At 39.9% G+C, this 24,575-nt stretch overlaps 1 protein-coding gene across 2 annotated transcripts in view; it reads right to left on the bottom strand.

Moving 5' to 3' along the window:
* The window catches only part of zfpm2a (zinc finger protein, FOG family member 2a), a 126,199-nt gene extending 119,658 nt beyond the window's left edge, over window positions 1–6,541 (bottom strand). The window contains exon 1 of one of the 2 annotated variants that reach the window (XM_022204215.2): window positions 6,077–6,541. In XM_022204215.2, coding sequence (XP_022059907.1) covers window positions 6,077–6,116 — 40 coding nt within the window. In that variant the 5' untranslated portion in view covers window positions 6,117–6,541. The remainder of the gene's footprint in view (window positions 1–6,076) is intronic. The other variant, XM_022204206.2, reaches the window with a different exon arrangement.
* Window positions 6,542–24,575: the final 18,034 nt, after the last annotated feature.

Here is a 24,575-nt window from a genome sequence, read left to right as displayed (position 1 = left end):
TATTCACATCTGACAAACCAAAATAAGTTCATTTTTGGTGACAAAAAAATGCCAAAAATACTGATTTATTTTTAAAAATTGTTGCAGGCTAACTGTGTGTGATTCCACTAATTGTGTCATCTCTACACAGCTAGTGAGTGCCAGGATATGCTGTGTGCTGAGGCCTGTAGAAACACCAGGATGTGGAGTGTGATCTGTTAACATTCTGTGCTGGTGGTTGCAGGAGACTGATCTCCCCTGCAGTCCCACACTGTCAGCTATACAGACATACTCTGCGGTGACACCTCTGATAATCAAAGCTTTGTCTGGGTCTTAAAAGGACGTACTTGAACAACAGCGAGACCAGAGGCCCTCTTTGCTGTAATGGCCTTTGGACATCAATATTTAAATCTTACATCTCTGTTGTGATTAGAATGCTGCCTTTCTCTGTTTTTTTTTTTCACCCCATCTCTCCTGAAACAACAAGGTGGGGGTGAAAAAAGCTTAAATCGATGATCTTTGAGTCTAAACTAGATTCCCAAGCAGTTTGCCACTCTCAGCAGCAAGATAAGATAAACTCTCTTTGACCTAAGAGATGAAGTTGCCATGACGATCAGGGAGTCCACTTTCTCTATTGATATTTTGCTGATGTAACAACAAATGGAACTAGATCCTGCTCTTGATAATGGTGATTAATTAATACCAATATTGATCCCTACAAGGAAGAGACAAGGCTATTAACTTAAAGCAGGCTGAAAGTCAATTGTTACCCGAGGGCTGAATGGGCATCACTGATATAAAATCTAAATAAACAGAGAGAAATACGATAAGGGACTGAAATGAAAAATTGAAAAAGGAAATAAACAACCAGCAAACAGTATAAACATTCTGGTTTTGATTTGGACATATTTCTAAAATTAACATTTCCTTCACATCGGGGACAGTTCCAGCGCCTGAATAAAAGCACAATGGTGACAGCTTGAACCAGCGGTTATTGGAATAATAGCAGTGGAATTCAGGAAAGAGGAAGATAAAGAGGAAACTGTGTGAGGAAGTGACCTCCACCTTTGCAGCAACTCTGCCCACATTTCACACTGCTGTCCAGGCACTGCAGGCTACAGCTACAGAGAGGGCACAATAAGACAGCGTCAGTCCATCGGCTGCCAGCCTCAGCTCATCCAACACATCACACAGCACTGTTTTCAACGGAGAGGAAGCAGCAGCTGCTATAGATTCCTCTCCCTATAGCTGTGGAGTCGGTGACATAAGCAGATATAGCACTACTGTAAGCACAAAGACTTCCTCTATACAAGAAACATTTTACTTTAGACACAATAGGAAGAAAACATTAAAAGGAGATGACATTCATCTGCATTGTTGTTTTGTGTCAAAAGTGAGGAGGCAATTGGGGATCCTTCAGCTAAGACGAGGCAACAGCACAAGCTGTTATTGGCAGGGAACAGATGTTTGAGGGAAAGTTGGCATTCAACAACCATTCTTCTTCTGACAGAAATCAACAAGAGAAACACAAGAGACACGGCGTGATTGTCACCCAATGAAAGAGAGACCCTTAAATATACAGGGAGGCTGGCATGCAAACATTTTTTGATTTTACACCCCCAAAACATCTGACTGCTGGAGCTGCCAGTGTTTCTGGGCCAAGGGTGAGACGCAGCCTATACGACTTCCACAGCTTTCCGTATGCGAGAAAGCAAAGCTGTACTAAGTTGTGGGAAATGTGGATGAGATGTCTGTCCTGATGAGAGAAAAATAGAAAATATGTCGAGCTAACAGCTCCGATCCTTCTGCTTAAACACATAGCCACATGCTCGCCGAGCATACTGTACATGCACCGATGTATACACAGGCAAACACATACACAAATTCAGATACAGGATGTTGGCAGTCAATTCAGTAAACACTCCCCTTATCCCTTACTAGTGTAATCTGCCTCTGATAAATGCCCCTCAAAGATAGAAATGTCACCTGATATGATAAACAGTATGCTGACGTTACATAAAGTGGCCTTATGCTAAGGAGTTGGAGAGATTAACTGTGGAGCAGAGATGGGAAAAAATGGTTGCTATGATAAAAAGCAGACTTTTAGCTGTAGCAGAGAACCTTGTTCAGCTGTGGTTCAGTTTCAAACTGACTAGCTGAAAAAAGCAGGGATCTTAATGTGGCAATATGTTGGATTTAAGTTTACTTAAAGGTCAGGACATGCAGAGGCAGTTAACAATCACAACCAAATTACATCCAAGCAGTCAAATGAAATATTTTTCTCCACCAAACTCGACTCTATGAAAATGACAAATGCTGCATATCTGGAAGACTCTGCATCTCAGGGAAAAAAAGGCAAGGAGAGCAATATTTACCACTGCATCACTAATCCCTGCTCCAACTTTATCCACAATGTATTATGGGTGAAAATGAAAAAAACAATACAAAACGAGGGGGGCAAAAAAGAAAAAATAACATCCCTATTGTACACTGCAGCTTTACAGATGTAAGATCACTATCACATGAGTAGATTAGGCATTCTGACAGTATGACATAGTGGTAAGCTCTGGGGACTTGTGCACTTGCCACTCGGGTGCTATACAAACTTACAGTAATCACTACAGTATGGTGCTTCATTCTCGTTGTGTGTCGAGTAAAAGAGCCAGAGGAAGCAACATGAATTCTCAGACGGTCCATATAGTGAAGACAACAGTAACAGGGAGAACACTAAGTCAGTTTAATAAGCACATTTGACATTAGATGTCCGCGCATGGCCTCAGAGGGCCGCTTCAATATGTTCCCATAAACACTGGTGGAGGCACGCTCCCTACATCATCCAGATTCCCCTTTACGCCGTGAAACTTTGGGGGGCAATTTTACAGAAAAATTACTCTGAGGGGCCTGGTTTCAATTCAGCCTGTTCATATCTTTCCTTCCTATTAAGCATCAAAATGTTCTCCACTCGGTACGAATAGAGGTATGGACACCACCAGCAGCCAGAGAGAGGCAGAGGGGGTGGGAGAGAGGGACGGGGAGGGAAGGAGGGAGGAGGAGGAGGAGAGGATAGAGGGAGCTTGGTGGAATTCACACATCATATTACAGCAGCTAATCGCAATCCGCAGAGCATCAGCGATATTTTCATCATTCCTGTCAAATTCTACTGACCCGCCTTGGAACGACTAACAATCTGGGCAATTTATTGGCATATTGGCACGAGGTGATAAGGCTAAAAACAACAGCAGCTAGCAGCTGGCCCTGGGAGATGAGCTGATAACATTGATATGTGCTCCCACACAAAACACCTCCACCACTATCTCCTCTTTGTATCAAACTCTTATTACAATAAAAGTGTATGGGGCTTTTTTCCGCTTTCTTGGAAAAGCAACAAGGGGAGGGGGGACACAGAAAAGGGTCCTAGGATATATATTTATATATAAAAAAATCAGATGTAACATTTCAGAGAAAAAAAACAAGGGGGGAAATACATAATTTATCACTGTATTATCGGGATATCCAGGCAGCCTAATCAAGGAGCACTGAGTGACTATTTTTTGCCTTATCATCCAAAGTGGTGGAAACGGAGAAGGAATTATCAGCCAGCTGCAGATTGCTGGGCTGGAATTTTAATGGTAATAATCGGGTTTCTGATGGTATATCTTCTCTGCTTATCTTTCCCATTATCTGGCCTTATCTCCCCAGTCATCGGAGCAAATTAATGGTGCTCTTTCAGCATCGCCTTTTTATCACCGCTCAGAGAGCACCCAAGGGGAAAGAATAAGCAAAATATTAAAATACTGCATAAATCACAATTTTAGATAACGGTCCAATGTATGCAGGAGGGGGGAGGAGGGGGTAAGTGGGGGGGAGGTGGAGGGGGTGGTGGTACTGCGCCCAACAACCTTTTTGTCCTTTAGAATGACTGTCTGTGCTGACTTTCTGTGCGATGCCTCCTCGGCCTCTTTTTTTTTTTTTTTCCCAGAGTTCCCGGGCTAAGAGAGAGGATCTAGGCTCCTCGTGACCTTTCTGTTTCCAGCTAGAGCTTGATTATACGGCTGCACAACCGGCTCCATATTAACAAGATCTTACACATGACATGCTAATTCACAAAAAGGCCAGGTCACAGTGACGAAAGCGCAACACGAGCGTTTCCACTTCCTTCGCTCGACAACAAAAATTTGGATGCCACGATGGGATTGGTCCAAAAAACGAGCGGGCCCATCACGTCATACGTTGTCGCGCTTCTTTGTTGATTAGAAATGGTTTGTGGTGGGGTTCCAGCAAAAAACACAAAGTCACAGACAGTTCAAATAAAAAGGTGTTTCTGCAAAGTAATGATTTAAATTCAGCGTTAATGGTGGACTAAGCTATTCTAAACTTTAGGAAAAAGACATAAAAAAAAGATTTAAACATAAAAACATTTCAAATAATAGTTTTTAAAGTATGAACTAAAATTGGAAAATGTTAAACTGGAAGATTTTTAAATAATTCATCATTTCTAAAAAAAAAAAACGTCATTAAATGAACAGTGCAGCATTAAAAATATTAATAAATCCCACTTTTCTTCACCTAAAAATATATTAAATTCCTTGCAACTAAATGTAAAAAAAAACAAAGAATTACACATGAAATAAAACAAGACAACACAAAATCCCTTCCATCGCTGCACAAATGTCAGAAAACGCTCTTGTATACCAACAGGCGCCTCATGAATTCATACATGTGAACACACACACACTCACAAACACACACACCTACATACGGGCAAACAATAATTCTTCAAGTCAGATCGTCCACGAAAACTTGAGGAACAGATTTTTTTAAAAAGCATTACGCTGACACCTTACAAAGTGCAGCATGTGGTGTGTGTTTAGCCTCTTTTAGCAGCAGCATGCAGTGGACAGACTGAACACACACACACACACACACACACACACACTGTTCCCACACTCTCAGATGTCAGCTGTATTTGGGAGGTGAAAGTGTGTTTATGTCCATGTGCTTGTGTGTGAGAGTGTGTGTGTGTGTGTGTGTACAAATCCCCACATATTTATAGATTCTCCCAAGGCTCTTTAAAAGCATTAAATTATATTAAAAAAACTTGTTTAAAATCTTTCACAAAAAATATGCATTATGACTAAAATTCCAAAAATGTGAATACACGCTTTTCAATTAATGTAGGCCACCAGGTTATGCAGTGCTTTATTATCCCCCTTTATTATAAACAAATATTAACAGTAATAATATAACAATTACGAATTTTCAGCAAATTTGGTAATATGTGTAAAACATATTGAGTTTGACACTTTCCTCAGAGCAAAGGTTCAGTTCAGTTAAATTAAAAAAATCAAACCTGACTGAACTTCCTTGCATCACTTCCTTGCTCTATTCCATCACCAGGCACAGCTTTCCAGTCAATGTTTACACCATCTATAGGCTCTATTATGAAGTTGAATAGGTGTGTGTGCATGCATTCACACACACATACACACACACACCCATCTGCAAGTGTGACAGAGAGTTGAGAGTGTGTGAGACATGCAGTGTGTTAGAAATAAATTAAAAATAAACACTTAATAATTAATTGCAATTGAAAAGCAAATTGGCCTTTTAAAGCAGCAGCTCCATTATTATTGGCCTATAATTTTAGAATTATTGCTGATTAATTGGCACCAAAAGGGGCTTTAGGAGGAGAGCCTCAGTGAAAGTGATGCACAGTTTTTTGGATGAACACCACGATAGAGTAAGATCAAACAAGCGAGCAAATAACTTGGTTTTTCCTGCAACTTGGCAGCAGCAGCGATGAAAGTTTTCAGCCAGCAGCACCGTGGGATTTGGACTGTAAATCATCTCTTTATAAATATCATAATAATAACGCGCGCGCACACACACACACACACACAAACACACACACACACACACACACAGAATGGAAGTGCGGAGCTGGAGCGTATGTGGACCGTGACAGGCAACACATGAGAGTTGAGCTGCTGAATCAGCTTCAGTGTGGTCACTATCGCTACAATATTCTACAAACTCTAGATCGGGCTGGAGACGCGGCGTCGCGGTCAGACAACATGGAAGAGAGGAAAAAACTTACGTTTGATCTGCCTGGGGTTGCTCTGCTTCCTTCGGGACATGCCTGCTGTGCGGCTGGTCAGTGAATCCAGGTGTAGTACTGACAGATCGATAGGTTTTGGTTCATCCAAGCAGCCGGTTTTTGGGGTAATTTTTTTGTCTGATGGAAATTGAGAAAGAAAAAAAGAAGCAAGAAGGGGGCACCAGTACTTTTTACGCAGAAGTCTATCGTTCCGTCTGTCTTTCCTTTATCTTTCTCGTCTCTCTGGCTCTGGCTCTGGCTTTCTCTCTCTCTCTCTTTCTCTCTCTCTCTCTCTCTCTCCCTCTCACACATGCACACCCTCTCTCTCTCTCTCTCTCTCTCTCTCTCCCTCTCTCTCTTGCTCTCTCTCTCTCTCTGTCTGTCTCACTCTTTCTCAGCACCGTTTCTCCGTGATGAGGCTGCGCTTCGCCGCGATCCGCACGGACTGACTGGGGAGGTGAAAGCGTTTCGCGCTTTTGTTTGAAGATAAGGTTTGTTCCTCCCCGGGTACCGTAGCCGCGGCTTTCGTGAACTTCACTTGATCCACAATTACTCTGACTTCCAGTAAATTAATTAATTAGCGGCGCCCTTAATTAGCGCCCCTTATTTTCAAGGAGAGGGATAAATAAAATAAAATAAAAAATAGAGATAGAAGCGCAGTGGGCTTTTCTGTCATCATGGAGCATCAGTGTGGTGATATGATCCAAAAACAAAGGATTTCACCTATGTTACATGTAGACTTCACACCTGTTTCGCTTCATGGAGCTTTTTCACACCTTTTTAAAAACAATCTATTTATTGAGCTGACCTTTTGTGTCTTCCTGCCGCACAAAAACATGGTGTTCATGGGGGGAAACACCCAACAGCAGCCCAGAGTGATTTCATACAGCATATCAGCAAGCAATCTGAGCCCACATTACTGAAACACACCAGGATTAGCTCAGTTACCACTCATTCTCCCATGATGCACTCTGACAGCTGATCAGGACAGGGGAAGCCTTGACCTGAAATGGCTTGACCTCATCAGCAGCTGAAAGAAAATAACTTTCCTTCAAAATCGATTTTTCTTTCCCTACACAAGTAAAATCTACAAATCAATTTTACTAAGCAGTATAAAAAAACACTGGTGTAAATGATCACAATCTGCGCCTTTTCCTTAAAAGTATGTCCAATTTTTTTATTTTTTTTACTGTAAAATTAATTCAGATCGGCTCACATTAAATTTCCAGTTAGACGGACGCCTTTTTTCACTCTGTTTATTTATCAATATTTGATAAACTGTCAATCAGAATGCGAGCAGCTCCTCTTCCCTACAATTAGTCTGTCTATGTAGGAGAAAAATATTCAGAATATTTAAAAAGAACAGAGAGAGAGAGTGACAGGAAAAAAGAGAGAGCCTTCAAATCATTCAGATTTTGACTGCCATGTTCTGAATAGTTGCCCAAACTGGAAATCACTCTCTTCAATTAGCCAGTTGGACTGCCAAGGAAGACAAGCAAGTGGCCTGTGAAATTATCTTGTAACCCAATTCCACAACTTTGGAATGGAGTCTGAAACTACAGAATAATTTATGTGGCAGACGGGTCAGCGTTGGTTCACCTTGAGGAGAGCATCTGTCTTGCGAGCTTCCTCGATTTGTCTCCTTTCTGCGTTTCTGCCTCGTCCTCTGGTGGCTAAACTTTTTTTTCTTTCTTTCCCTCCTTTTTTCTGCTTTGGTCATGATCCAAACACGGTGATGTCATGGGACAGCGGTAGTCACATACACTGATTCATTTCAGCATCCCAGCTTTGTCACGCTCTAAACACACTCCAAAAACGTGAGAGAAATTTGATCTGTGCAAAACAAACAGAAGAAATAAACTCTTAAATTGGAAAATAAGCAGTCTTATAAACACACAACTATTTTCTTTGTTGGAAATGTTCAACACACACAATGGACTCACAAGTAAAATTCCACTGACAACTATTACAAGGATAAAAATGAAGCAGTCCCACACACTCTCTAAAATTACCATGTTAAACATCCATAAATAGCATTTGCTGGCCATATTAAGGAACCCAGCACCAAAATCAATAACGATTTGTGGTAAGAGCAACAACATAGTGGGAGAGGAGAGTCAAATTGCCAGCTGAAGATTAATTTAACGCCACTCCTAAATCCTCTGAGACTGGAGCGTGGTTCTTCTGTGCTGTTCCTGAGCCCCAGTGGCTTGTTTGAAGCCGACTTTGATTGACAGGTACAAATCTGCGAGAGGAACAGAAAGCTTTTTTTCACTGCTCAGACCAGATGGTTGTGATAATTAACATGATACTGTTTCCATCGCAAGGGAAATCACTGACACAAGGTTGGTCATATTAATAGGTTAAGGTATACTGTATGCTGTGGAGATGCTGCGCAGTGCTCTCGTATAATCTGATTATGAGGGGAAAGGTTGATTTAATGTGTTAAATCATTTGATTAGAACTGCCAAGTCACATTTGGGGAATGCCATTCCGTGTCAGGGCAGTGGAGGTGGGCTGTCTGGTGGCTTCATCATGTTCATTCTTTAAAAAAAAGAAATCTTTCACAACTGTGTGTCTCTTACCTGTGCCAGTCTCATTCAAACCTGAAAATAGTTTTGCTTTGTACAATTAGAAAATAAATTATAGATTAAGATTTGTTTTATTACTGGCAACACTGTCAAATTTTTGCCTTTAAAATGTTGGTTTGTGGAAGCAGAACACTTTTCTTTTACATGTTAAGGAATTCTATATTGTGTGGCTGCAACCATATTGTTGTCCTCAAAGCCGCAGAACTTTTACCCTTTTTAACTGATTAGATATTAGTGAGGGACTGTACTAAAATTAATTGGGTGAGGAATAGGCGATTGAATGTTATGGGTAATTTTTTCACCTCCTTTTTTATTTTAGGACATTTCTCATGAGTTAGAAAAAAAATACACTCTTCTCGGTATTGCAAGGTGATATGACATTGATTAATTGACTGCATTCACTTTAATAACTAAAAATCCACAAAATATTTGAGCTTTTGCTCCTCAGGTTAAACCATAAAGAAACAAGAAAAGCACTCAGAGAGTGCAGTTCTCCACAAAGGCTGCTCAGTCATTGTAGCATTTCTGATGAATAAACTCTTTCACTGAGCACAGGCGTGTGTTGTTCATGTGTACATTATGCACAAATACTGAATTGTATGACCTAAATATGTAGCTGATGGCGGGAATTGATGGGCCTCAGAAACACCCCCAAAATTTAATCAGTTGTTCCATGTATCATTTCCAATCGATAAGTCCTGATCAGTCCACAGCGGTGGATTTGTAGGATCACAATCATGTGATCATCAGGAGGCAGCTGACGTAGTGTTCACTTGTTGTCATGGTTACAGTGACTCCATGCATCTCACAATAATACAGAAATCTTTAACAAATCCATGGATCCAGACTATAAGCCGCCTCACTGCCAAAATCTGATCACTTGGTCCTTGTGTCATTTCTGACCTTCCTTGAAAATTTCATCCAAATCTGTTAGTCTGTTTTTGAGTAAAGTTGCTGACAGACAGACAGACAGAGAGACAGATAAAGAGATGGAAAAAAGTATGCTGGTCATCACATAACTCCACCACGCTTCTTGGAGGTGTAATAAAAACTGCCCCATAGACATCAAATCGCACAAAATTAGTGCCTTTAGCAATTATCAAAGTTTCAGGAAACAGAATGAATGTGGCCGTTCACTTTTATTGACTCGCTGCACACTTTTAAACACGTTGTTTTTACACTGGTAGCCCTCTGTTCAAATCTTCACACAAAATGTATTGTTCAGACACAGAAAAAATGAAAGCAGGAGCTGCTTGACTTTCTTGTACCTTCTTATGAAGAGAAATAAGATTAAATTTAACATTGGGATGTGGAAAAATCCCCAGAAAAATGTAAATTAACCACCTTTCAGAAAATAACACACAGCACCAGTCCCTTGCCGGTCCATCTGCCTCTGTTAATTTTTACACAGTCCCTAAATGGCAGGATAGCATCATAAGAAGTTGCATTGCAATAATCCAAGTCTTTAAATGATGCAGTAACTTGACCAGATGTTCACAGCTGTTAAAAGTGAAACAATGTTACCCCAGTTATGATGTTAGTTTTATGATAATCCTCAGTCGAGTTACTGCGTTAATAACAGCTGCAGTCTTCTTCTCTCACTGTTTAAGTGTGCTGCTGTGCTGACTGAGTAATATCACAGGGACTCTGGCATGACGAATTACTAGGTTGATTTCTTTAAGGGATCACACATGTCCAGTGGCGCTGGGAGTGGACAGGAACTCGTTCCTTAAAGAGCAGCCTCAGCAGCTCAACTTGGACATCAGTGTTATGAGTTTGCCTGCTGCGGTGTCACCCTCTGGCTGTTGGGGATTGGTTTGTCTCGCGAGGAAGTGAGTTCTGTGTGTGTGTGTGTGTGTGTGTGTGTGTGTGTGTGTGTGTGTGTGTGTGTGTGTGTGTGTGTGTGTGTGTGTGTGTATGTGTGTGTGTGTGTGTGTGTTTGTGTGTGTGTGTGTGTGTGTGTGTGGCGTAGAGAGATGTGGGGTGCAGGGTTGGGGTGGCACCTATATAACTGTTTAGGTCCTCCATATATACAGACACTGTATGAGACAGAAGAAACACATCAAGGAGCTGAGACAAGAAGTTTTTCCGATCAGAGTTTGCATCGTGTCCCACAATTAGATTTTATTGTTTTCTGTTCAAGTATGTGTCCTTGCATGAGCTGCATCCCAACACTGGCATCCACAATCTAAAAATTCCCCACCGTACTCTAGAAACCACCATGTAAAGGGGATAATGCAGCGTTAATATGACTCATAACTTTTAATAGCTATAATGTGGAGTCGTCCATCCTGGGTAAGATGCTCTGCTGCTGGTTGTGACTGAATGCTCCAGCTCCCCTCCCCTCCTCCTCTCCATCCCGTGCCATCCATCCATCCAGCCAGCAGCTCCAGCAGCAGTGAGCAAACAGATGTCTGAGAGAGTGCCCACTCCGCTGGCCGAGCTGCCAAAACCACCCGCAGCCCTGGAGGCCTCAGCGCCAGCTCTTTCCAGGGAGGCTTCACACTCCGCACCACTATCCAGTACCCCCCTCTTTCTCCATCTCCTTCCCATCCATTCCGTTTACCGGGGAGATATACTATAATGTGCACTGTGCTTTGAAACAAAGCAGCAAAAGGAGAGAAAAAAAGACATCAACGACAAAAAAAGACAGAACCTTCAAAAAAGAAAAAGCAATCAAAATGCCACACAACCCCAAAGCATCTTAAGATTACAGCAAAACATTAAAGTCGAGGGAAGTGATGAAAATACTAAAAGAGGGCGGGATGAACACACTATGCTCCTCCCATTGGGAGTGTGTAAATCTGTAAATAAAGGCTTTTTGTCGAGGAGGAGGAGGAGGAGGAGAGAACCACAGGGCAGTATATTCTTACTGCTAATCTCAATGTCTTTTTATGTGGTCAAAGCTGAGATTGTGACACCTCCAGGGGATAACCGGCAGGCCTTTTATGGATTAAAATCATAAATATCCTTCCTCGTTTCAAAGAGGTTCATTTCTTAAAATAATAGTGGTGCATTATTAAGAGAGGAGGAAAACTGATCGGACAGTGGAAGGCGAGAGAATGCAGCCTGTGGAATGAACCAGTGATGAATGAATGAGTGAATACCCACAGAAATTACCCCACGACGATCATTAATAGTCTATTCTGAGACCCACAGGGAGCTATAGATGCTACATTTCTACTATTAAATTATTTTTAAAATCATAAATGCGTGATTCAAATTGCAAGTCAGAGAATAGGTTTGAGGTCACTGGAACTGTTTCCAGGTTTAGCTGTTCTCAGTTATCATGATGCCAAATGATTTATCACTTATCTTTAATTTATAATAAGAAAAATCTGAATAAATTAATTATTCTCATTGTTATGCATGTAAGTAAATTTAAATACGTCAGATTCAGAGACAACAAATATGGACACAAATCAAGCATCCTTCATTGTCAGATCTTCTGACAGTTCTTTTCTATATTTGTTATACTATTACTGCATCATGCTACAATATAAGAGAAATCTATATAAAATACTAATTAAATTCCTCCAAATAACAACCCATTAAATGAAGTATGAGCTCTTTTAAGTCATCTCCACTTTCTACTTCTCCCAAATCACGCAATCCTCCTGAATATTCTTAAATCTACCAACTTCAACAACCAAAAGAAGAGAAGAAGTTCTCAATAAAAACTCGTAAGACACCAAATAGACAAGATTTTAATTCAGCTGAGCTTAAAACACAATGGAAAAACTGACTCTGTATTACACATGTGTAGAATTTACATATTGATATTAATAATCTATAACAATATTCTTTCATATGAGTGTCATTCATGAAAAAAAGCAACTGGTGTAGTCTGATTCATGAGTTAATATGTGCTTTACATTATGAGCAGCAGTATCATTTATTGTGGTGATCATGTCCATGTTTCAATACATCAGTGTTTGTAAGTCAGAGGTTTGTACGCCGAGTGTCCAAATAACATATTTTCTGCTTTATACGTGAGCACCTCATGTGTTTTGACATCTTGTGATTTAATGTTATTCATTTTTATGAGGTCAAGTAAATTATATTTGATATGTGTAGTTGATTCCCCCCCGTTCCTATATATGCATGAGTAACTGAAGACCCACATCTGAACACAGCATTATAATACAGTCTGTTGATGTATTTTATAAGTGTGTCTGCTGGTTTATTACATATGCAGAGGCATCAGTGCACAGCAAAATGGAAAAATGCATCAATATATTCACAGAAAGGCAGGCCGTAGACAGCTCAGAAAATAAATCTACATCTGCCAGGCTCCATGCAAACAGCAGAGCCATCCTTAATGGTGAAACCATCGATGAAAACAGATAAAAATATTAAATATTCAGACATTCCTTTCACCCAGTATCAAAAGCGTCCAGATGTGGGGAGCTGAAGTTGTTATCATGAAGCCAACGACAGGCATTGAAAGAAATTCCTCTGAATTTTCAACCATATAAAAGTATTTTATGGCATGCAAATAAATGGTAATTTTTTTACTATGGAGAAAAAAAACATGCCAATAAACCCTATCATTTGGGACTAAAACTCCGCAAACAGGAGACACTTTCAATTTGCTTTGCCTGTCTCCCCGCGTTAGATGCTTGCGATTGCCGCGAAATTAATCCATTTAACAATCTGTGGCTTAAATTTGAGGATTTCCAGTTTTTTTAGAATATCAATAAGTTCCAATTGAAGAGAGGATTCTTTTGCAATTCAGGCATGTGCAGGCGATAACGGCAGAGTTGGCATGAAGAGAGGCAAAGATGGATTAATTATGCAGAGAACATGGAAATTCTGCTTATCATCGCTTAGCAAAGGAGCCCAGCTCACATAATCAGAAAACGAGGATGAAAAAAAATAACAATGCAATGGCACCTTCCAGCCCATCATCTTACAAGTTAGATTTTTCCTGTAATTAAAAAGTAACATACAATTATATTCATATCTCATATGCAGACTATGAGTGGGTGTATATTAAATAATTGCATTGGGATATAAGGGTTGAAGTTAAAAAAAAAAAAAAAGGATGGAAAAAGAAATTTAAAAAAAAATCTTGTTTCACAGGGGTATAGCTCCCCTGGGTTGGATTGAACTACTTAGAAACTGAAAACTTAAATTATCTTTGGAAAGCAAACAAAGACAAAGGCTAAAGAGAGACGACAGAAGCTACTGTATATTTACTTAGTTGTCTGTTTTTTTTCAAACATGCTCTTGGTGCATTTTGCAAACAAGAATAATAATGTCTAAAGGCAGTTCTGGTAAATCCCCTCTGAGGATGCATGATATGGAAAGATATATGCTGCATTTTTGTTTCTCATTTCATGTCGTCTTCAGATTTCACCATCACAGTTCTGCGTTTCAGGATGTCGAGGAGCTGTGTTCAGCCTGCCAGCTCTGTGAGAAGCAGCTAATATGTGCTGGGCTTAGGCTTGCATTTCTCTTATTGCTTAAAGAGAAGCAGATTAAATTGTTAATGTTGTACAGCGGTACAAACAGGCGAGAGGTTTAAAACCTGCTTTTCTGGGACACCTCTGCTAAAATGTACAAAAAGCACTCTGCATGAAGGTCAGAGGTTGATGTTTATAGCTGCTGTGGATGAAACTGTTATATAAGGTCATTTTAAAAAATGATGCATGTAGGCAACTTTTGTCCCTATGTTTTTAATCTTTCTAGGATCTGTGAAGTTTGTTTATAATGTTGAATTTTAACTTTAACGCCACCTCATACCCTAGCAACGATTCTGTGGATGTTGTAAGAACAATGAGAGTCATACATAATAGATCCAGTAGTCATGTCTCCAATTAGGAAACGCTGGATGGGAAACATGGAAGAGGTGACATGTTGTGTTTTGCTCTGTGTCAAAAGAAGCATCATGAGATGAAAGAGGAGGAAGTAGAGAACAGTTTGTATAGAAACCAGCTTCATAATTGTTTTGTTAGTAAATTATGAACCCACTCTAGCATCCATACTTTTTCATCTGACCCCAACAAGTAAATCCCTTGAAACTTCTCAAACCCAGCTTATTTTTTTTTCCCTCTTTTTTTTTTTTAAATCCGAGATAGCTTTCCAGTTCACTTGCAGATTGCGGCAGCCTTTCAGACGGCGCACCTGTTGCTTGAGCCTTGATTTCGCTTTTTGATCAGAGGGCCCTTTGACAAAAGAGGGACAGAAGAGGCTGAAGAAGAGGGAGAGGCAAGAGAAAAGATCCTTATCGAATGCTCTCCACCGGACAATGAATTTTCCCCAACCATTCAAATGTATCTGCAGAATGCTTGAGTGATTCATTACAGCAGATTCTGAAGTGTGACAATGGACCTCAGAAATGAGTGATGGTATCTTTTTGCTGATTTCATTTCCCTGATCCTCCTTATCCCCCTGGCCTGTGTACCTCTATTAATTAGAAAGTAGGGATTTCCACTCATCAACTGATGGGTTTCATGCTCTGCTCTGTCACAAATCTCCTGTCCACGCTATCTCTCTCCCCCCACCAGCCCACGGTTGCCTTGGAATGTACATACTCCGGCTTCAATCTCAGCTGCAAGTCAGGGTGGCTTTGGCGATTCATAAATATTTATAAACCGATTAAGAAAGAATAATAAAGTTATAAGACAGTGGTTGGTTACCCTTGAACAGTAGCATGGATGACTTCTTAAGGAGGGGAAATGTGATCAAATGTGCCAGAATCCACTCTGCTGCTCTTTTATCGCGGAATACTTCCTTCTCGCTATTTTGAACATAGGAAGCGTCAGTTTGTTATTTTATTACTCACTTGAGCAAACTCACAAAACAATTAGCAATATGAAATTTATAATGATTAGCTGCCATATGGTCAGAAGATTCATGAATATGCAGAGAAAAGTGCAGCAGAGCTGTAGAGTCAAAGCAAAAGGAGAACTGAAATGACAAAGTAAGGACATTTTAACCCTGGTTTTTCTGTTGGCACTGAGCTCATTATGTGACCTCACTGCTGAATATATAAAAATAATGTTTAGAATTGCAAAATTAGTTTATTTTTTCTACCAATATGTAGAAATGTACTGAGATGATCTACAACAAAGGTGGCAAAGCACAAAAATGAGCAGAGAGCATTGTTATTACACCAGTACAGAAATAGTTCACATTTTATATGTTTTATGGGCTATGCATAAACAAATATATGATCTTTTTGTTTGCCTCCAAGTGACATTACTCACTGTTTGAGGTTAATGAGACCCCAGAGAGGCATAATTCTTTTTATACATATTAGAATAAACTGCTACAGCAATAGCAATAATAATACAAATCCATATAGACTTCATTGAAATGTGTACACGTAGTCAAATTAAACACATATAGCACACAATCACTGATTATTGTGTTTAGCCAAGCTGAAGCCTCTGAGACAACAAATAGAAGTAATACTTAATTTTCTGTAGCAGATTTCCGTAGCCAAATGCATATTTATATAATAAAATTCTCCAAAGATTAGGAAAAGTTATCAGGTATCAAGCTGACAAAACAGTGTTTACTGAGCTGCTAAAGCAGACAGAGTGAGGATCTCAAACAGAACATTAGGGCAATTTGTAGTCGCTTTATTGGTTTTAATCTGAGATAGGTGCAATCTGTGCTGTAGTTGATACCTAGAATTACAGGAAATGTACTCCAGAGAGTGCTATGCATGTCAGTCTTCAATAGTTAATTGGGATTTTGAAAATGTGACAAATCTCAGGACAGTGGTTATCTTCTCCTACAAAAGAGCTCATAAAATAACAACAGCATTTGTTTATGGAAGAAAAAAGTTCTCCCCTGCAAACTAAAAAGGCTGTATTTGCTATCAGAGTGAAAGATACATTGTGTAGCTCCCAAAGTACCTTTTGCTTTGGTTTTTAGGGACAGTCTGACTCTTGAAAGTGCCATTAATTATTAATGATACCCAGCACAGCTGAAATGGCCAATTTCCCTGTTGTCTCTATGACTAGAAGGCTGCTTGAGGGCGAAGACCTGCAATTAGCTGTTATATGTGGGTGGCCATTCTAGACAGCATCAACTCTTGTTAGTAGCATGACTGCAGAGGAAAGGAGACTGAACCCCAAGACTAATTATCCTTTCCCTCTCCCTTAAATATGAAGACATTAAAGTTGATTAGTCTTTCTAATTAGGTTATGCTTTTTGATACCACTTATGTTTTTTGCTTCTGGCTTTTATGTATGATAATCTCTTTTTTGCATACTTGCCTACAAAGTTATTTAATTGTACGTTCATCACAAAAGTCGGGACGGGAGCACATTTGGGGAAAAGTCTGTATTTCCACGCCAATGTAAGTGTAAGGAATATATTGTATGGAACATTTTTTGTTGCAAAATATTTGGCATTTTTTAGGATTGTTTCAGCATGCACACTCATGTGATGCTTCTTTGGAACAAAAGGGACAGTAGATCGACTTGTACGTGTATTGAGTTTACAGAGAAATGAAACCACAAGAGCCACTTAACCCAAGATGCTGCTTTCAAATAACAGCTAAATCTGATATGCCAGTCCCTCTCCCTCTGCGCAACAGCACACAAGGACATGACTGGGCAGAAAAAGGAGAGTCCTCATCTGTAAGATTAGGTTTGGCAACTCTACTCCTCTCCTCTGGATGTCAGATCAGCAGAGTAAATTATATTGAGATCCTCTCAGAGATGACAGATGAAATCTGTCTCTTTGGGCTTGACGTGGAGCTGCAGGTGATACATGATATGTGATAAGGCTGTGATGTCACGGCCGCAGGTGGCTCCCCTCCCTCCTCACCCGCTCCCCCGCCTCCTCACCCCTCCTCCTTCCCCACGTCCCCTCTACTTGTGTGTAAAATGGCAGCACTGTGAGCGGCTCACAGAGAACTTTTATCTCTCCCCATCTGTGTGGTCTCAGGCGCGATGATCTTGGACTCGAGCCATCTCAACCTTCATGCCATTTAAGAAAAAAAGAAGAGGGGGAGGGGGCAGAGGGATGGAGAGAAAAGAGAGGGAGGGAAGGGAGGGGGTGAAGAAAGCTGTGTGATCTGGGTTTTCAGTTTTGGGGCAAGCAAGCAGCTGCTTGATATGTTTTTGTGGGGCATATCGCTGTAGATCTCATTTGAAAACAGTTTTTCATTTTCTGTCACTTTCCCTCGTAACTCATCTGTGATTTGTTGTAATGGCAATGAAGTTCTCTCAGAATGAAGGACGTGATGTGAACATGATGAAATTCTACCATGATGCATTAGAAGAATTATTAATTCAAAATGAAGCTTAAAAACTACATGATATCAAAAATAGACCATTTAGAACAGTGTTTCTCATCTTTAAGCTATGGCCTATGTTGGCTGTTAAGTCATTAAATTTGTTAAATGCTTTCAAATGCTTATTCATATCTTTTAGCTAACCATTTAAACAGTTTATTCCTAACTTTGTTGATTATTTCAAATGTAAATTCATTTTTTTAGTTAACTATTTTGACTGTTCATCTGTTTTTGTTTTTTTTTTACCAGAAATGAACTGACTGTTTTAAATCTACTGAACACAATTTACATAGGACACTGATTTATTATCCTATTTGGTTATTTTAATTTTTATATACTGTATATACAAGTATGAAGATTTCTAAAGTCACACTTATAGCCACTGACTAATTCAGATGTCGTCGGTTCACTGGAGTTCAAGCACCGCTGGCTGGGAACGACTCCTTTAGAGGATCAAACGTCAAACTACTGAAACAAGTATAACGACGTCTACATTCAAAGTTAGAAGCCTAAACATCTTGTGTATTTCCCTCCTTCTACTGCCATGAAAACAGATACAAAGCACAAAAGGAGCAATCAAAAAAATGGTGTAAAAAAATAAATACATAAAGTCAAGTTAAGTTGGTTAATGGCTTCACCCAGAGCTGGAACAGAAGGGAGGGTATTTTCTTGCCAAGCCTTCCTGAACAAACAGGTATGCCTGTAGTTTTTTGATAGGGACATCTTCACACTGCAGACACTGAGTGGAGCTTCAAGGACTTATCATTCTGAAATGAGGAAAAGTAAATATATGTTGCTTGTCAATAATTAGGAATGCCTCGTCTTTTGTTTCTATGCAGCAACTATGTATGTTGTTGTCAATGTGCCATTTTGGACTCAGCTGCACTTCAGAGATATAGAGGCTGGGCATGTTGTCTTCCCTGTATTGTGATATTACAGCTTGGCACAGTTCTTTCATGTTAATGGATAAACACTGGCTAACAGTATATCAACTCTCAGGTTGTGTATGTTTATACATAGAATACCTTTTAATATGGGCAATAACATTAAAGATTGTTTAAAGGTTATTCCATACAGTAACTCGAGAATTCAATTAATTTGGACGATTGTCTAAGCAAAATGAGGCAGGAGGGCAGCGCTAAGGCACAACATTCAGCTAAATAGCTTTGAACTACAGATAGTTTCCATTAATTAAACTGGATTGCAAGTTGTTTAATCAATTTCAGAGCCCCAAACAGTGACAATCAACTGCCTCCAGTTGTTGTCTGTGCATGCGCACGTGTGCATACGCATGGGTACGTGTGTGCATGTGAGAGAGTGTGGTCAAAAAGAGACAAAAACGAAAGCATTTGTCTGTTTGCAATGCTACCAGTGGTGCTGGCGTATAGGGTCTCACTAATTAACCTCCACGTTGATAATGTGCTTAATTACTTTATATTGTGATTTAGTTTCTTCCTAGAGGTTATTCTCTCTTTCAGATTGCAGAAATAATCTTACATGCCTCAGAGGTGTTGAGCGGAGGATGCGATGCCCCAGTGAAACAGCAGCACAAGCAGGCATCTGTGGATAGACTTTGTGATTACCAGCACATTGACATCAATGGAAACCGTTTGACACCTGGCCCAGAGAGAGGGCAGCATCAGCCTGCAAGAACTTTGATTAAATGAAAAGAGAAAAAAAAGACAAGCATAGTCGAGGGGGGAAAACTTGATGTAATTTTGTCTGATCACCACACTGGCCTTGTGTCCTATCAGGCAGAGGACCTCTCATCACCTTTAAATTTCTCTGGGCTCATGAAAAGACCAGACACAGGTTTGATAAAAAATGAAAGAAAAAAAAACTATGGCAACACAAAATGGGGTGGAATGAGACTCTGATCCTCTGCCTTTTGATATCTGGTGGAGTCACTATGCAACAACTCACTTGTAATACAATTTTAAGTCCTTTGGATGTGGATTCATCTCGGCCAGCTGAAAAGAAGGAGGTGAGAAGAGGAATACGGTGTGCTGAACTTTTATTGAAATGCTGTACAAAATCAAGTGTTTTGTATCAGTGACATTAAATGCAGAGTTTAAACCCGTGTTTCCATAACAATCTACTGTATATAGAATGCATAACACTTGCACAAAATGATAACTAGTGGAGGAAAGGAGAATGTAAGAATGACTTTGTGTTGTGATGTCCCAAATATATGAGTTCATCCCAGTGTGGGTTATTTATGGAACAACACATTACAAATTATCACAGCACTGAAACTGAAGAAAATCTGCTAAATACACCTTCACTTGGTAATGACATGGGATTGTTGATAGATAACAATGCGCACCTGCATCTCCTCCTCACACACACACACACACACACATTCACCTCCTCCCCCTCTGTTTGTTTTGTTTTGGGCAGTGAGGATAACACCTGCCTCTTCCCAGTTAATGGTCTTTTTAATTCACGGCTCAAACCCATTTAAAGGCAAACCCTTTCACAATTTGCTTAATTTCTGATGTCATTTCCACCCTATAATTACTGTTCTCTCCCTCATATTTATCAGTCAATGTACCTGCAATGAAAATATAAGACCTTGACACCACTTTTGCGGAATCAAAATAGTATTTAATTTGATGTCTTTGGCCGTCAAACAACATTGTTCGAGGGACGTAATTAGGACAAATTTATCTTCTTTTTTTTATTTTGGGGATATTGCCAAGACATGTGGGACCTTTATGATAAGAAGGGGGAAGAAAACGTTTGAACACCGCCGCCCAGTATCTCATGGTTATTGTGAATGGCTTTCAGTAAAATTAATGGTGTGGGGGAGATTGCAGTGTGGCCGTGGTAAAACAGGATGCAGATGTGGTTACAGGGCATCCAGGTAAAGGAAGCAGTCATTTCCTAAACACAGCGCGGACACACACACACACACACACACACACACACACACACACACGCATACTGGTAAATGTAAGAGGCAAAATAGGAATTTGGATCATTGTAATTGTGTGTTCCTAATACTCCCCCCATTCTCTCTTTTGTCAGTTTTGACCCACTTCACTTTTCCCTGAACATGTCGATTCTTTTTTTTTTTTTTTTACTGTTTTTCAAATAATATGAGCTTGAAACCTAATCTGACCGTTTATTTAGCATCAGAGAAATAAAATATCAAAATATAATGTCCTTAAAATGATCAGAGCAAAGCGTATCGTAAAATATTGATCAAAAAAGACAGAAAATGTTTATTATATGCATAAAAACATCTTTCTATGCCTTGAACACTTGCATTTGTTTACTTTAGCACCACTTGAATGAACTGCACTGATCTATATGCACATGAGGAGGAATATGTGCGAGACAACTGCTCCCAGCAGAGTGAAAAATTACTCTTGGGGGACAAACAGATTTTTGTGAGGTTGTTCTGCTTCTGTGTACAGCCAGATTTTCTGTACACAACCTGCTATATGTTATGTTGTCAAGACTGATATTTTTTTTCTGCCGCAAAGGAAAATTAATTGCGAAGAGGGCCGAGAATTTGTTTTCATATTGGCTTGCTAGAGCTGAGTGCCAGGATGGAGGAGGACAGCTGTGGGGGAAGGCTGGCCGACCCGCTGCCTTCTGCCTCTCCCATGCCTAGCTGCACAGAGTCTGTGACAAAACAAGCCTCCAGGAATACTGGGCAAACACTGAGAGCCTCTCACTGGGATCCGCACTATTTCCTGAGAGCACCCCAGCCAAAAAGCTTCACACTTCTAATACTGTCTCCGCTTCTTTTTCCTAAATTGAATTGTTGCTTCCATATCACATCAAAGATACGGAGAAGTCATGATCAGAAAATGCCTGTTCAGTCAGCGGCTTGCAAATATGCGCCCGGCATCACTCAGCAAGGTGCTGAAATTGCAAACAAACATGTTCTTTTAACACGCTTTAACAACTCGCAACAAGAAATAAGGTCAAGCATGTTGTAAGTGATTCCACCTCTTCTCAATCTGCGTGTGCTCTCACTGTACGAGGCTGCCGAGGCTCAGCCAGGAGAGATGAGTGAGATAGTGGGGGCTGAGGTAGGAACCATTTTCACACTGCCACAATTACAGGAACCGTCATTACATTGCTCACTCTTACTCAAATACAGATAGAAGCCCCAAAAAATTATGCGCAGGCTAGGAGGAGAAAGTGGCTCACTTCTGTTTGCTAAATTAATCGCTTCCTAAATGGCTCCAGGCCAGGCAAAGTTAACATTTGCAGTTTCAAAGGTTTTCAGCGCTTGCAATGAGCCATGAAATTACTGCATGCCGTCGAAAATGGCAGCTGATGAAAAGCCCAAGGAGCAGGTCCCACAGGCAGAGAGAGCTTGGAAGTGAAATCTTAAACACAAAGTCTCATTTCTGATTCGGATCATGGTGAAATTCAGAACCAAAACTCGAAAAATGTGCGAGCCCATGTCCGAAAGCAGGACAGGTTGGGACAAGACAGATGACGAGCAGCTGTTTGTGGCCTGGCAGGCTCGTCGGCGAGTCGAGGTGAGCGCAGAGGTTGGGTTGAAGGAGCGTAATGATGATGTTGAGGTGCTCAGCTGCAGCCAAAATGGACTGACCCAAATTAGGCTTGATTAAATCACAGGGGTGACGCTGCACTTCTGCAGACATCATTAACATCAAAATGATTATGGTGGAACAGTTTGACTTAGCTCAACCCAACCAGTTCACCAACAGTCTGGGGCAAGAACGCTGCCTTTTGCATATTGACAGAAATAAGCTTTAAGCATGTCCAATTACAACAGACACACAAAGGAGCTGCTTTAGAATCCATTGCTGCTCTGCTTTACCGATGCTAAATTTTACATCCTGTAAGATTTACAGGAAACAACAACGCCACAGTCTGCAAACAGAAACCTTCCAGTAGGATAATTTTACCCAATGCACCTGCAACAACCCGTGGGACACATTTAGCAGCATTATTTCTCTCCAAAAATTAGATTTCAGTGTAGCAAAAAATAAATATTATCTCATCATCAAAATGTTGCAATCAGTTTTGCCAATTTCTTGACTTTTGATTGCACATTCCTCTGTAGCTGGGTAGAAACATACCTTAGCTCCTACTGTGCCTGGGATCTCTAGCTCCTGCCTTGCCAGGAAAAAAAAAAACCCTCCCCCACATATCAATCTGCAATCATAGAGCCTAGCGGACACTTTGGATTGGAGAAACTTTGACCTATTTTTCAATGTTGGAGTGACCAACCAATTTAGGAGCCAATTTGATTTTTTTCATTAAGCATGTGTGACATGAAATTAGATCCTCAGTTAGCTGATATCTGGACGAGTTGGAAGATAATCATTTGATGTCGTGTGTGTATCTCCTAAAAGAGTGATAGTCTACCTACTCTCAGGCTAAAAATACTCACCTCAGAATATTTCTCATTTAAGTCCAATCCAAGAACTGGCATGCCAGCTGTAATGTTAAATTAATTTTGAATTATTTGGTTAAAAACAGAGGGAAACTCTTTGCGAAGACACCTCCCATTACTGCTAATAGAATTTTTGAGTATGTTTATCTTGCTGTTCATGTATTAATGACATTTAAATATGTTATGCCTCCACCATAAAACATTAAATACTCTATTGTTAGGTCAAATTTGGAGTAGGAGAGAAGAGGTGGATGTTTATAAATGAGAGCTTAATTAATTAAAGAATGCATTACATTTTAATGGAGAATTGTTAACTCTCGCTGTAGCCTCATTAATATGTGCCCCATGGGGATTTCAATGCCATCGTCTCACCAGCAACCTGCTGGCTGCAGGTCCTGTGGCTATTTTATGGTTCTGGAGATTGATAGTTGACAAAGCAATTAATCACACGAAGCAACGACCATCCCCTTGGTGTGTGTAGCAGCAGGAGGAATGATTGTTTAAATTTTCAACAGGGATGAGCTAATGCTGTATTTTATACTATTTCAATTAATTTTCATAAAATTGGCATTTTTCAAAAGCAGAAAAAGATCAATAACTGTTTTAAAAAAGGTCTCCGCTCAAATTATTAAAAATATTTTCTCATTTACATCGACTGAGCCGTGCAGATCCTTAAGGTATTATTTGCCCAGGTTTGAAGATCTCGTTTTGAGGTGAAAGGAATTTAATTTGTGGCGCTCGCAACATTTAAAAAGTGTGTTTACAACATTCAGCATCCGGGGAGAAACAAAGTCTCAACTGCAACTACTTTCTGCCGATGAAAACGGTTTAAAAAGAAGTGAGTGCATTAGTCAGAGTAACTGTGAAATTGTTTCTGTGAGAAAAAAATTGTCTTGTCAGAATTAAACTGGATAAATTCCTACTGCATAGAGATGGAGGCATAAATCAGGACAAAATATTTAAAGGAAAATGAAACTACTGAGATTGCTGTATCACTGGAGTTAGTGAGAAAATGTGTTTGTAATCTGGATAATGCACAATCATTTATAACTGGCTTATAAAAAGGCAAAAGATTTTATCTAGTATTATATACTGCACATTATGCATGTGAATGCATGTTAACATGAACACAACAAGAGCATGTTGATTGGTAGGAGTGTGTCATCGGTGTTCTCAGTCATAAAGTAGCTGAAAAGATCATTTCATTTTTTACTTATTCATCCCTAAGGTTTCTGCCTTCACCACATTATTAATAAAAAA

Source organism: Acanthochromis polyacanthus, chromosome 12, assembly GCF_021347895.1.
Source record: "Acanthochromis polyacanthus isolate Apoly-LR-REF ecotype Palm Island chromosome 12, KAUST_Apoly_ChrSc, whole genome shotgun sequence".
In the NCBI taxonomy this organism is placed as follows: Eukaryota; Metazoa; Chordata; class Actinopteri; family Pomacentridae; genus Acanthochromis; species Acanthochromis polyacanthus.
The sequence above is the reverse complement of the archived record's forward strand: the minus strand, read 5'-3'. Positions and strand labels throughout refer to the sequence as shown.